The sequence below is a fragment of the Salvelinus sp. IW2-2015 genome, unplaced genomic scaffold (assembly GCF_002910315.2).
Source record: "Salvelinus sp. IW2-2015 unplaced genomic scaffold, ASM291031v2 Un_scaffold537, whole genome shotgun sequence".
In the NCBI taxonomy this organism is placed as follows: domain Eukaryota; kingdom Metazoa; phylum Chordata; class Actinopteri; order Salmoniformes; family Salmonidae; genus Salvelinus; species Salvelinus sp. IW2-2015.
In genome coordinates, this window is record NW_019942569.1 from 224,542 (window position 1) to 238,374 (window position 13,833).

Genomic DNA, 13,833 nt, shown 5'->3' on the forward strand with positions numbered 1-13,833 from the left:
TACTACTAGATATTACTACTATATTACTACTAGATATTACTACTAGATACTACTACTAGATACTACTACTAGATACTACTACTAGATATTACTACTAGATACTACTACTAGATACTGCTACTATATATGACTACTAGATACTAGTAGGTACTTGTAGATACTACGTTAAACAAAAATATGACTAGATACCAACAATGCCCTCAATCTGTAAGTCACTTTGGATAAAAGTGCCTGCTAAGCGGCATATATCATAGTTATATTAGCGTTTATAAAAGCTTTCACTTTGCATGGAAGATCAGGCTAGACCCTTTGCATGGAAGATCAGGCTAGGTTGCCTTGCCTCCATGGATAGTTGGGCTGTCATCCATCCATGTATTGTGCCATGTCCATGTCCATCCTCTTTTTGTTAATATCGGTCTGTATGTTAACCTGTTTGTGTGTACAGTAAAAGCATGCTTTCATATGATAGAAAGCACTTGTTATTGTGAAGTCTCTTATATATTGCAAGAGGTCCCCTTAACCTTAACCCTTAAAACCCAAAATAAAATGGTCCCCAGTCCCCACTAATGTGTTTCAGTCTAGAGCGTTTTTCTAGTTACGTGTCCGCCACTGTGTTGTCTGTCTGTATATAACACAATATAACCCGCAATAGGACAGCCCCTACACCCCACCATTATACTATAGTGTTTCTGTCTGTCTAGAGCGTTTTGCTAGTTACGTCCTCTGTCCTCCATTGTCTCAACAGCTCCTCCTCTATGTTGTGAGTCTCTACTAAATTATTATGGTCACCATGACCGGAGACTGATCTCTCAGTCTGTGAGCTTCTGGGAAGGTGCGTATCTGTGTTGGTGATGTGATGGTGGCATCATTTGGGCCCGTATTCAAAATCTGTCTTGTCTTCAGAGTAGRAGTACTGATCTAGGACCAGGTCACCGTCTCTCCATATAATCTGATACAATCTGATCTAGGATCAGATCCCTCCTGTCCATAAAATCTGATACAATCTGATCTAGGACCAGGTCACCGTCTCTCCATATAATCTGATACAATCTGATCTAGGATCAGATCCCTTCCTTCCATTATAAAATTCTGATTAATCTGATCTTAGGACCAAATCACCCCTCTCCATATAATCTGATAAACATCTGATCTAGACCAAATCACCCCTCTCCATATAATCTGATACAACTGATCTAGGACCAAGGTCACCCCTCTCCTATATAATCTGATACAATCTGACTAGGACAATCCCCTCCGTCCTATGTATCTTTTCGAATTGACTTTGATCTAAAGGCTAACTGATCCTTAGAGCCAGCCCCTGTTAACTGAGACTCTTTGTAGCAGAGATCCTGGCAGAGAGCCAGTAGAAACGGTCTGGACTTTAATGTTGTTGACATCCCTGTCTCTTATTGACTTTAGAATGACCTTTTCAGACAGTTTGGATACCGTAGCAATATATACACTTTTCTACTTCAGATTATTCATATTTTTGCATACGATATTTATTTAACATGTTATCTCATTAGATAAAATCTCTTTATTTTATACAGGGTTAGTGCTGATTGCAGATAAAATCTCTTTTAATTTATACGGTTAGTCTGATTGAGATTAAAATCTCTTTGGATACATGTTTAATCTCTTTACATGAAGGAGAGTGCTCTTTATTTATACAGGTTAGTCTGATTGATATAAAATCTCTTTATTTATACAGGTTAGTCTCATTGATATAACATTTCTTTATTTATACAGGTTAGTCTGATTGAGATAAAAATGTATTTGTACAAGAGAGACCCGTACTATCTGTAGTGACACATACAGTGACACATTGACACACGTTAATACAGTATATCTCCATTGAAATAATCAACACAGTTTATTATTTAAAGTGAGACATAAAAATGAAATACAAATGTCTATGTTGATTGTGTTGTTTTACTCTGTTGTCCTTCCGTGTAGTGTTGCTTGTTGACCGTTGTGATCTTATGTGTCTGTGGTCGTCTCCGTGGTAACGATGCTGCATTGTCACAGCGTTTCATCCATTGATAATAGAGTGTTATCTCTCCATGGCTAAAGGGAGTCTGTCGTAGGCCTATGTACAGTGCACTTCCGCTTAAAGAGATCAACAGCTTCTAGTGATCAAGCTGATATTCTCTGAAACTAAGCATATCAAAGGGATATATTACAAAGCARGACCAAGGAGTTAGCCAGCTAACTTGCCAAAATATTATGAAATTACTTTTTTTTTTTTTTAGAAAGATGCGCTTGACATGGTCATGGTCTAATGTCTAGCTTTTTTAATGAATCAGAAAATTCAAAAATGATTTMTGTTTGTTTATTAAAGTTACCTGGCTAACTCATTGATCCTGTTTTTGTAGTATACCMCTCATTTTGTTTTCCAGGCTATACTGTGACTAGCCTGCTACAGACACCCACCATACTCCACCTAGTCTCCCTAGGGAGACGGTTTGCCTCCCACAATTAACAATGTTCCAGCAGCATACCCAGCTAATGCAGTTAGCCTTAGGTGTGGGATTTCTGAGACTATGCTCCGTCCGAAATTAACAGAGGACACAATTATCTAGTGMAAGAAGCTGAGAACCTAATCAAACTTTTATCACCACACCAGGGGGGGGGATAATGCTATCGAACATAACTAGCTCATCATTGAGCTTCTCTCTTATATAATGCATTATAATAATCATTATTATAATTATTATAATCATTACTAGAACTGTGGACGTTTTAGATAGAATCCTCATTGGAGGCTGATGCGTAATGGTGATTGGGAGTCTAGCAATGTTTGAGTCTTGGGAAGKGAAATAAATATGTTTTGAATTATAACTTTATTTTTCCAGTCTCTATTAGTGCTTCTGCTAAAGTGTGTTTGTTCTTCTATTGTAGGTATCAATAGGTTACTGGGCAATGGGACATATGAGGCTGCATTTCCTCCGCACGAGGTGAGAACATTGTTAGCCTCTCTCGATAAGAGAGTCTGCTAAATTATTAAAATACAGTGGCTTATGAAAGTATTCACCCCCTTGGAATTTTTCATATTTTGTTGCCTTACAACCTGGAATAAAATTTTTTTGGGGGGGGGGGTTTGTATCATTTGATTTAAACAACATGCCTACCACTTTGAAGATGCAAAATATGTTTTATTGTGAAACAAACAAGAAATAAGACAAAAAAACTGAAAACTTGAGCGTGCATAACTATTCACCCCAAAGTTAATACTTTGTAGAGCCACCTTTCGCAGCAATTACAGCTGCAAGTCTCTTGGGGTATCTCTCTATAAGCTTGGCACATCTAGTCACTGGGATTTTTGCCCATTCTTCAAGGCAAAACTGCTTCTGGCCACTGTTCCGTAAAGCCCAGCTCTGTGGAGTGTATGGCTTAAAGTGGTCCTATGGACAGATACTCCAATCTCTGCTGTGGAGCTTTGCAGCTCCTTCAGGGTTATCTTTGGTCTCTTTGTTGCCTCTSTGATTAATGCCCTCCTTGCCTGGTCCGTGAGTTTTGGTGGGCAGCCCTCCCTTGGCAGGTTTATTGTGGTGCCATATTCTTTCCATTTTTAATAATGGATTTAATGGTGCTCTGTGGGATGTTCAAAGTTTCTGATATTTTTTTATAACTCAACCCTGATCTGTGCCTCTCCACAACTTTGTCATTGACCTGTTTGGAGAGCCCCTTGGTCTTCATGGTGCCGCTTGATTGGTGGTGCCCCTTGCTTAGTGGTATTTTAGACTCGGGGGCCTTTCAGAACAGGTGTATATATACTGAGATCATGTGACACTTAGATTGCACACAGGTGGACTTTATTTAACTAATTATGTGACTTCTGAAGGTAATTGGTTGCACCAGATCTTATTTAGGGGCTTCATAGCAACGGGGGTGAATACATATGCACTTTTCTTTTTTCTTTTTTTTATAATGTTTTGAATCAAGTAATTTTTTTCATTTCACTTCACAAATTTGGACTATTTTGTGGATGTCCATTACATGAAATCCAAATAAAAATCAATTWAAATTACAGGTTGTAATGCAACAAAATAGGAAAAACGCCAAGGGGGATGAATACGTTTGCAAGGCACTGTATAAATGCTGTCTAGACATACCCCTTGTTGGGTGTGTTTCATGTGGCGTAGTCGGCAGGTTTTGATTTATTCAGAACTCCACCTGTTACATAAGGCTCTTTGCTTCTGTTTTAGGGCGGATACAAAAGTATGGGATTAGGCTAGTGTCTACCTGTCTCCCAGTAATATACAATATATACGTTTACCTGTCTCTTTCACTCGTGTGAATTCTCTGCGTTTTCTGTTTCTGTCCCTGGACGGCTATAGAAGAGTTGGCTACAGCACCATACAGTATGAACTAGGCTAGGCATCACTATATACCTGTCTTCCAGTAATGTTAATTGTGTTCTGTACTTATTTTTTCAGGGTGGATACAAGAGCAGACACCCTATTAAGACCCACGGTGCCCAGAACCACAGACACCTGCTGTACGAGAGGTGGGCTCGTTGGGGAATGTGGTACAAGTACCAGCCTCTCGACCTTATCAGGTATCCACTRGTGTGTGTGTGTGTGGAGTCTGTATTATGAGCCTGGGCTCTCCTCTCTGGCTCCAGACATGTCATTTTTCAGGAATAAACCTCTCCACAGGAAACCCCAGGCGAACTTTCCTTCTCAGGAGTCGTTTCTGAATTAAATAGAGTAGCTAGGTCTGATCTGTTCCAATTTAAAAGTCGACCCACAACCACGGGGGGCCGGGGAGTTTTTGCTAATCTGTCTTCTCATTGGACTTCTTTCCTCTGCATTTCATACAACTAGGTCTAAACAAGTCAACTTTAGAAGTCCACTCCAGTTGTGAGGTTTCTTGTTCATTGGACTTATTTTCTCTGCATTTAACACAACTGAAATACAGCTGTACAGTAGGTGTAACTCTGAATAGGTCCAGTTTAAAGTTCATCGCCTAGCCGGGAGGTTTTTTGCTTGTCTATCTTTTTCGTTGGACTCGTTCAACCCTGATGAAGGTCTATTGACAAAATGTTGGTGTGAGATGCATTAAAATTGTTACTTGTGCATCCAAGATCACCTACTTGTATGTGGGGGAATTCCTTTACTTTCTATGAATAGTTTTCTCGACATATGTGCATTATATACTTATTTTAATTCATGGACTTATTTCCTGTCAGTCAAATAAGGGTGTTTTCTTGTCACATACACCTGATAGGTGCAGTGAAATGTGTTGTTTTAGCAAATTAGGCTTAAGTGCCTTGCTCAAGGGCACATCGGCAGATTTTTCACCTTGTCGGCTCGAGTATTCGAACCAGTGACCTTTCCGTTACTGGGCCAACGCTGTACCTGCTGCCCGCTAGGGGGTCCAATTGAATCAGTCCATGTCGGGGAGTTTTTGCTAACCTTTATTGGACTTGTTCCCTGCCACGCCTGTTCTTTGCCTGGTTGGTTACAAGGTACTTGTTCCCTGCCACGCCTGTTCTTTGCCTGGTTGGTTACAAAGTACTTGTTCCCTGCCACGCCTGTTCCTTGCCTGGTTGGTTACAAGGTACTTGTTCCCTGCCATGCCTGTTCTTTGCCTGGTTGGTTACAAAGTACTTGTTCCCTGCCACGCCTGTCCTTTGCCTGGTTGGTTACAAAGTACTTGTTCCCTGCCATGCCTGTCCTTTGCCTGGTTGGTTACAAAGTATTTTTTCCTACAACACCTGTTCCTTGCCTGGTTGGTTACAAAGTATTTGTTCCCTGCTACGCCTGTTCCTTGCCTGGTTGGTTACAGGTACTTGTTCCCTACCACACCTGTTCCTTGCCTGGTTTGTTAAAAAGTACTTGTTGACTGCCAGGCAAATACAGCTGGGTCGGAATTTAAAGATCGACCATGTTGGGATTAGCTTTTGCTAATTTATCTTGTTCATTGGACTCTCCTCTCCAGGCGTTACTTTGGGGAGAAGATTGGGCTGTACTTTGCCTGGCTGGGTTGGTACACTGGCATGCTGATCCCGGCAGCTCTTGTGGGTCTCCTCGTTTTCCTCTACGGATTCCTTACCATGGACACCAGCCAAGTCAGGTCAGTCAGGACACACCACACCGGAGCTTCTGCGTCCCAAATGATACCCTCTTCCCTTTGACCCGAGCCCTTATAGGCATCCCAAATGATATCCTCTTCCCTTTGACCCGAGCCCTTATAGGCATCCCAAATGATACCCTCTTCCCTTTGACCCGAGCCCTTATAGGCATCCCAAATGATACCCTATTCCTTTGACCAAGCTTATAGGCATCCAAATGAATATCTCTTCCTTTGACCGAGCCCTTATAGGCTCCAAATGATACTCTTCCCTTTGACCGAGCCCTTATAGGCATCCAAATGATACCTATCTTTACCCGAGCTTTATAGCCATCCCAAATGATACCCTCTTCCTTTGAACCCGAGCCCTTATAGCATCCACTGATACCCTATTCCTTTTGAAACCGAGCTCTTATAGGCTATCCCAAATGATACCCTATTCCCTTTAAGGTGCACAACAGGGCTATGGCCTAGTCAAAAAGTCATGGCAACTATAGAGATTTAGGGTGCCAGTCAGGACACCCACAACTTACAATGATATTTGTTTTGCTCTGACAGTTGTGTATACAGCCCCTGCGATTTGAAAACAGGGTTTACTTAACCTAAGCCTAACTTAAACCTAAACTTACACGCCTAACCCCCTAAACTTGACCCTAAACTTAACACCCCTTAACCTTAACTTTAACCTACACTTACATACCTAACTTAAACTTTTAAAACCTAAACTTAACACCTAACCTTAAATTTAAACGTAACCTGTACCTTAACTTTAACATCACTAAACTAACAGACCTAACCTTAACAACTTTAAACCTAAACTTAACACCACGTAACCTACTTTATACATTTCGACTCTTTATGTCCTTGATCTCTATGTCTGATTCAAAAATGTTAATGAGGTTTTTCTATGTCTGTCCCTTCAGTAAAGAGATCTGTGAGCCCCAACACTACTATCATGTGTTCCTATGTGTGAGCGAGAACTGCAACACCTGGAAACTCAAAGTGACAGCTGGTGTCTAATGCAAAAGGTCATTAATTAGACATGAATCTATTCTGTTTCTATCTGTTCTGTTTCTATTCTGTTACGTTCTATTCTGTTTCCTTTGTTCTATTCTGTTCTATTAAATTCTGTTCTATTAATTTCTATTATATTTATTTTTCTATTCCTGTTCTATGGCTGTCTTATCATTTCTGTTCTATTTGTTTATTATATTTGTTCATTATGTTCTATTTATATCTGTTCTATTATATTAATTTTCTATTCTGTTCTAATGCTGATTATTATAATTCTGTTCTATTCTGTTCTAATATATTCTGTTCTATTATATTTTTCTATCTTTTCTTTGCTGTTCTATTTTTATTCTGTTCTATTTGTTCTATTAATCTGTTCTTTCTGTTCTATTATATTATTTTTCTATTCTGTTTCTATTCTGTTCTATTCTGTTCTATTCGTCCTATCTGTTTTTTATCTCTATTATGTTCTAATTCTGTTCTGTCTGTTCTGTTCTATTAAATTATGTTCTATTATGTTCTATTATATTCTGTTCTATTATATTCTGTTCTAATCCTGTTCTATTCTTGTTCTATTATAATATTCTGTTCTATGTTTCTGTTCTTATTATAATTCTGTTCTATTAATATTATTTTCTATTCTGTTCTATTCTGTCTATTTATTTGTTCTATTCTGTCTATTATATTCTGTTCTCATTCTGTTCTATTTATATTATCTTCTATTCTGTTTCTATTCTGTTCTATTCTGTTCTATTCTGTTTATTCAGTTTATTCTGTTTTTATTTCTAATTATGTTTATTCTGTTCTGTTTCTGTTCTCTTAAATTCTGGTTCTATTATATTCCTGTTTATATTCTGTTCTATTTTATTTATTCTGTTATATCTGTTCTATCTATATTCTGTTCTATCTTTGGTTTCTATATACTTCTGTTCTATTATGTTCCTATTTATTATATATTCTGTTCTAGTTTTTGTTTATTATATTCCTGTTCTTTCTGTTGTATTATTTCTGTTCTATTCTGTTCTATTATATTTTGTTCTATTCTGTTCTATTCTATTATGTATTCTCTGTTCTATTCTGTTCTATTATATTATATTATATTCCTGTTCTATTATACTTATTCTTCTATTCCCCTGTTCTATTCTGTTATTTCGTTTATTCGTTCTAATTCTGTTTTTTCTATCTGTTCTATTGTCTAATTCTGTTCTATTATATTCTGTTCTATTATGCTTCTATTATATTCTGTTCTATTATATATCTGTTCTATTCTGTTCTATTCTGTTCTATTTATATTCTGTTCTATTCTGTTTCTATTATATTCTGTTCTATTTTTTTTCTATTCTGTTCTATCTGTTCTATTTTAATTCTGTCTAATTCTGTTTATTATATTCTGTTCTATGTTGTTCTAATTATTTATTTTTCCTATTCTGGTTTCTAATTCTGTTCTATTCTGTCTATCCGTCTATTTGTTTTATTCTATTATGTCTATTCTGTTCTGTTCTGTTCTATTAAATTCTGTTCTATTATATTCTGTTTATATTCTGTACTATTTATTATTATTCTGTTATATTCTGTTCTATTATATTCTGTTCTATTATTTCTATTCATATTCTGTCTATTTAATGTTTCATTTTATTATATTCTGTTTCTACTTATGTTCTATTATATTCTGTTCTATTCTGTTCTATTATATTCCTGTTCTATTCTGGTTCTATTATATTCTGTTCTTTCTGTTCTATTCTATTTGTTCTATTCTGTTCTATTCTGTTTCTATTCTGTTCTATTTATTCTGTTTCTAGTTCTGTCTACCTTCTAAAATTTATGTTCTTTTTAAATTCTGTTCTATTATATTCTGTTCTATTTTGTTTATTATATTCTGTTTATTCTGTTTATTATATTCTGTTTCTATTCCGTTTATTCTGTTCTATTCTATTATGCGTTCTATCTATTCTATTCTGTTCTATTCTGTTCCTACTTATATTCTGTTCTATTCTGTTTATTATATTCTGTTCTATTCTGTTCTATCTGTTCTATTATTTCTGTTTATTCCGTCTATCTGTTCTATTCTATTATGTTTCGATTCTATTCTATTTGTTTTATTCCACCTGTTAGCTCAGAGTGAAATATATAGCTGTGTCTATGGCAAAGGTCAATTATGCTCATCTTCTTAAACAGTTTGGGAAGATCGCCAACATAAATAGTGCTAGCTAGCCACAACAACATTTGGTGGCTTCGAAGATTTAGTAAGACCCTGAGCCGAATTAGAGTTTCTAACAGGTTTAAAAAAGAATGCTATGCTGTATGGCGTAGGTGTAGAGTACTGTAGTAACCAGAAGTACTATACAGTTAACTAGTATATTACTCTCCGAGTATCATCACACACAGTTAACTATTACTATTACTGTCCTTGAGTATCAATCAACAAACAGTTGATGCATGTTATTGTTAAGCTATGCGAGCACAAGTCATGAAGGGATGTTACTGCCAGGGTTTTATTCAAATCTTACCTATGAGGTCCAGACTCACTGCTGCTTTTAGGTTCTGCATGATAATGAATCACACCTACCGGTGTCCGGTCTAATTCAGTCCTAATTAGAGGGCAGAAAGAACAAAAATATTGGAATGTCTCAAGGTCAGAGTTGTCAATTTGGAAGGGTTTAATGGTGTATGGACCTCCACAACGTATCGTGGATTGTGATGTGGATTATTTTACATGCAAGAACGTGAATGGGAAAAACTGGTTGAAAGGACATCCTTACAGAGATTTAGTTTTGCTGTGATATTATATTGTATGTTTGCAGTAATGCGCCATTACAGCAGGTAATACTAACCAATATGCCGTCTACCAAGAGGCTTTTATACAAAAGCGATCAGTCATTGCAAACATTTTTTTTATGAGAGTATTGATTATGCAGTCGCTCTAGAACACATGTGTCGAAACTCAAGCCCGGGGCCAGAATGTTGGCCCGCCAGGGTCATTTTAATGTGGCCCGGCGAGGCTTTGAAAAGTTTTGAGTGTTAAAAATAAATACCACCCGAAAATAAATTAAGAGCGTGGCTTTGGACAAAAACTCCATTCCCACAAGCTTTCGATACGCTGCCACGGCAGTGTCCTGCAACGAGTGGAATTGAAGATATAAATAATGATCCCAAAATGTGCAGAGAGAAACGTTGATGCAGACGCGAACTGTTTAAGAAAGTGGGAAGGCGAATACTTGTTTGCGCTTCATAGGAGCAGACCGGTAATTGTTTTTGTGTTACGAAGGCGGTGTGTTGTCAAGAGTACAATCTGCGTCGACATTTTGAACCCAACACCGGAGCTAAGTACGCTAAAGCTAGCTTCAAGAACAGCAACCAATGCCCAAGAACTTAAAAGGAACTGCGGTCGCAGCAGAGTTTGGTTCTGAAATCCACAGCCAAAACGAGGCCGCGGTGAAAGCTAGCTTCATTGTGGCTGAAGAAATCACCACTTCCAGTCTTTTTCAGAAGGGAGGTTTTTTGAAGAGTGCATGCTGAAGGTCTGTGAGCAGGTGTGTCCCGACCAGTGAAGACTTTTAAAATTGTCAGTTTATCAAGAACACCATCCGTCGACGAGTGAATGGAATAGCAGAAAATCTTACAACACAGCGGCGAGGAGACACGCAGCTACACGCTTTTCATTAGCTGTTGAATCGAAAGCACAGATAACACGGAACGCGCAGTTTTATCATTTTTATTAGAGGCGTAAAGTCGGACTTCTATCAACTGAGGAGCTGTTGGATGTGCTGCAATGCATGGGGCACGACGGGACGAAATTTTGATGCGGTAGAGAAGGTCGTAAGTAAAAATGCATGCAGTGGGACAAACTTGGGTAGATAACTACAGACGGGCACCGGCAATGTGTGGAGGAAAGTGGGCTTGGTTGGACTAATGAAGGGGAAAATGCAAAAAATGAACTGTCACACCGCCTTTTGATAACGTTATTGCATTCTCCATCAAGAAGCTTTGTGTGGAAGGTGCTGGGATGGAGACATTGTGACCACAGTCATGAAAACAGTGAACTTCATTCGGGCGCGTGCCTGATACCGTCAGTTCAGCGTTTTTGCTGGAGTGGGCTCGGAACACGGGGATGTGCTGTACCATACAGAAGTGCGGTGGCTGAGGTAGGAGCAAAGTCCTCAAGCGTTTTTCGAGCTCAGGAAAGACATTGCTCTTTTTCATGCAGAGTAAAGGGAAAATCATGTTGAACTTCAGATCCAAGTGGATGTCGGTGACTTGCTGTGTTGTGTGACATAACCGACATCCTCGCCCAGCCTGCATCAAGAAGATCTGCAGGGACGCAAACAAGTCATTCACGCGATGTCGCGCCACGATACGGCTTTCCCGCGTAAATTTGACTTATGATGTGGCAAGTGAAACAGGACATTTGTCACTTTCCTGTTTGTCAGAGCCAATTCAGCCTCATTTCCGAGACTTTTCATGGTGCTCAGTTGGCTACAAACTGAGCTGGTTAAGACTGAGTTTGATCGGCGCTCCCTGACTTCAGAGCAAACCAGTCTGGCTTGACATCTTTGCCAATCCTTTTCACCACCGATGTCTGCACTGCACCCCAACACTTCAGATGGAGAATTGAGCTTCCAAAGCGACGTGGCCTGAAGCAAAGTTTCAGGATGCTACAATCCAGGATTTTAACCGAGTCTGCTGCCTCCTGGTTTTTGGATGCCACAGCTTTCGACTTATGCTGCCCGTGTTCTGTCATGTTGGGAGCCTATCTGTGCGACACAGTTTTTTTCATAATGAAATCTGCACACAAACAAGCACAGATCACGCTCCCGGATGACCAACCTCCATGTGTCTACGATTGCTCAGCACAGGAGCTAAAACCTAGACATTGGACACACTGGTGAACGGAAACGGTGTCAGACATCTTGGTCAGAAACACACAGGCAAGCATTTTTTTTTTAAACTTAATTAAAATATAATAAATGTATTCAACCAAGAAGAAGAACAGTTAACTGTGTGCATTTAATGATTGTGCTTGCATTTTTGTTTTGTGTTTTATTTTCCAAACATGATCAATCGATAGTAAGAGAGAGAAATCCACTTGGTGTGTTTCAAGGACAGGCAGCATCTCCTCATCAAAGACCTAACCGAAAAAACTTGACAATATGAGTTGTTGAACTAGTCAACCTCTAATTTTGGTATTTTTTCGTTGATTACATATTATTTCTGTGTAGCTGCTGAGTAATTATTTATGTTGCAAGGTTTAATGTGTGTATGCAGACAAATTGTTTTGTCATCAAACATCACGTTGGGTGCACGCTGTGTGCAGCTTTTTTGTAAATCTACATGTGTCATACATGTTCTTTGCAGCTAAGTTTTATGTTATTTTTCTTTATTCATCTGGACAGTTGATCCTTCATTAATGGAGTTATGTGGGTTTCATAAGCTGACAAACTTTAAAAGGATTTATGTTAGAGCTACAAGCAAACATACTATTTTCCTATGCAGATGTAATTGTCACTTGAATAATGTTTAATAAATATGAAGTTCATTTAACCATTAGGAGGAGTTTACATTTATTTTACATTACATTTCGATTACATTTATAAGTTACATTGGCCCTTTGAGACAGCCATGTATGCTGATGTGGCCCTCGGTGAAAATGAGTTTGACCCCTGCTCTAGAATTTGCTTTCCTTTTTCCCCTGCAGTTCTGACATTTGGCAGATGTTTTGTCCAATTGTCACAAGATATGCACTGACGGTGGGACATGTGTTGACGTGTCACTTTCTTTAACATTTCATGCTGCTAAAAGCTGTGGTGATTGGTTATATTGCAAGCCCTGTGTTGGAGTGCTGAAGATCAGAAGTTTTCTGTGTAATATTGTGCATGATTTGACAGTTTTTTGTTTTTGTGGTTATTGTGCTCTGATTGGTGAAATTTGCAAGCAGTCACATAATATGCGGGAAATTGATTCAGCAACAAAAAAATCATTCAAACACAGCATCGCAAAAATCTTTGTATTGACTGATTACTTAACCAGTTTACAAATGAATAGAACTGAAGAAAAAATTGTTATGTAGATATGTGTTTTTTTTGGCAGGTGACCCATCTCTTTGACAATGGAGGAACTGTGTTCTTTGCTATCTTTATGGCATCTGGGGTAGGTAAAGAGATATTTGGTATTTTTCTGTGGCCTCTTCGTCTCGCGTTCTCTCTCTTCTCTCTCTCTCTCTTTCTCCTCAGGCTTTTCTCTTACTGCTGTGGAAAAGTAGAAATCAATCAATCAAATGTATTTTATAAGGCCTTTTATGATAACTTGAACAAAATATAAACACAACATGTAAAAAGGTGTTGGTCCAATGTTTCATGAGCTGAAATAATGATCACGAAATGTTCCTCTTGCACAAAAAGCAATATTTTATTAAAATTATAAACTTGGATTAGCTAACAAACGTGCCATTGGAACAAGGAGTGATCGGTTGCTGATAATGGGCCTCTGTACGCTATTAGATATTCCATAAAACATCTGCGTTTCCCAGCTACAATAGTAATTTACAACATTACATAATTGGTCTACACTGTAATTTCCCGATAAATTTGATGTTATTATTAATGGCAAGAAAATTTTGCTTTTCTCTCTAAACAGAAGGGACATAATTTTCTAAATGATCCCAAACTTTGAACGGGTAGTGTACCTACTCATGTCAAGGGGTTTTTTTTAAATTTTTACTATTTTCTTCCTACATAATATTGGTGTATA

The 13,833-nt window shown here is 38.2% G+C and overlaps 1 protein-coding gene across 1 annotated transcript in view; it reads left to right on the top strand.

The window, feature by feature from the left end:
- The window catches only part of LOC112068462 (uncharacterized), a 164,120-nt gene that overhangs the window by 84,728 nt on the left and 65,559 nt on the right, over positions 1–13,833 (top strand). Inside the window, 4 exon segments of the mRNA XM_070438164.1 lie at positions 2,902–2,957; positions 4,440–4,561; positions 5,947–6,081; positions 9,355–9,366. Of these exon segments, the coding sequence (XP_070294265.1) occupies positions 2,902–2,957; positions 4,440–4,561; positions 5,947–6,081; positions 9,355–9,366 (325 nt within the window).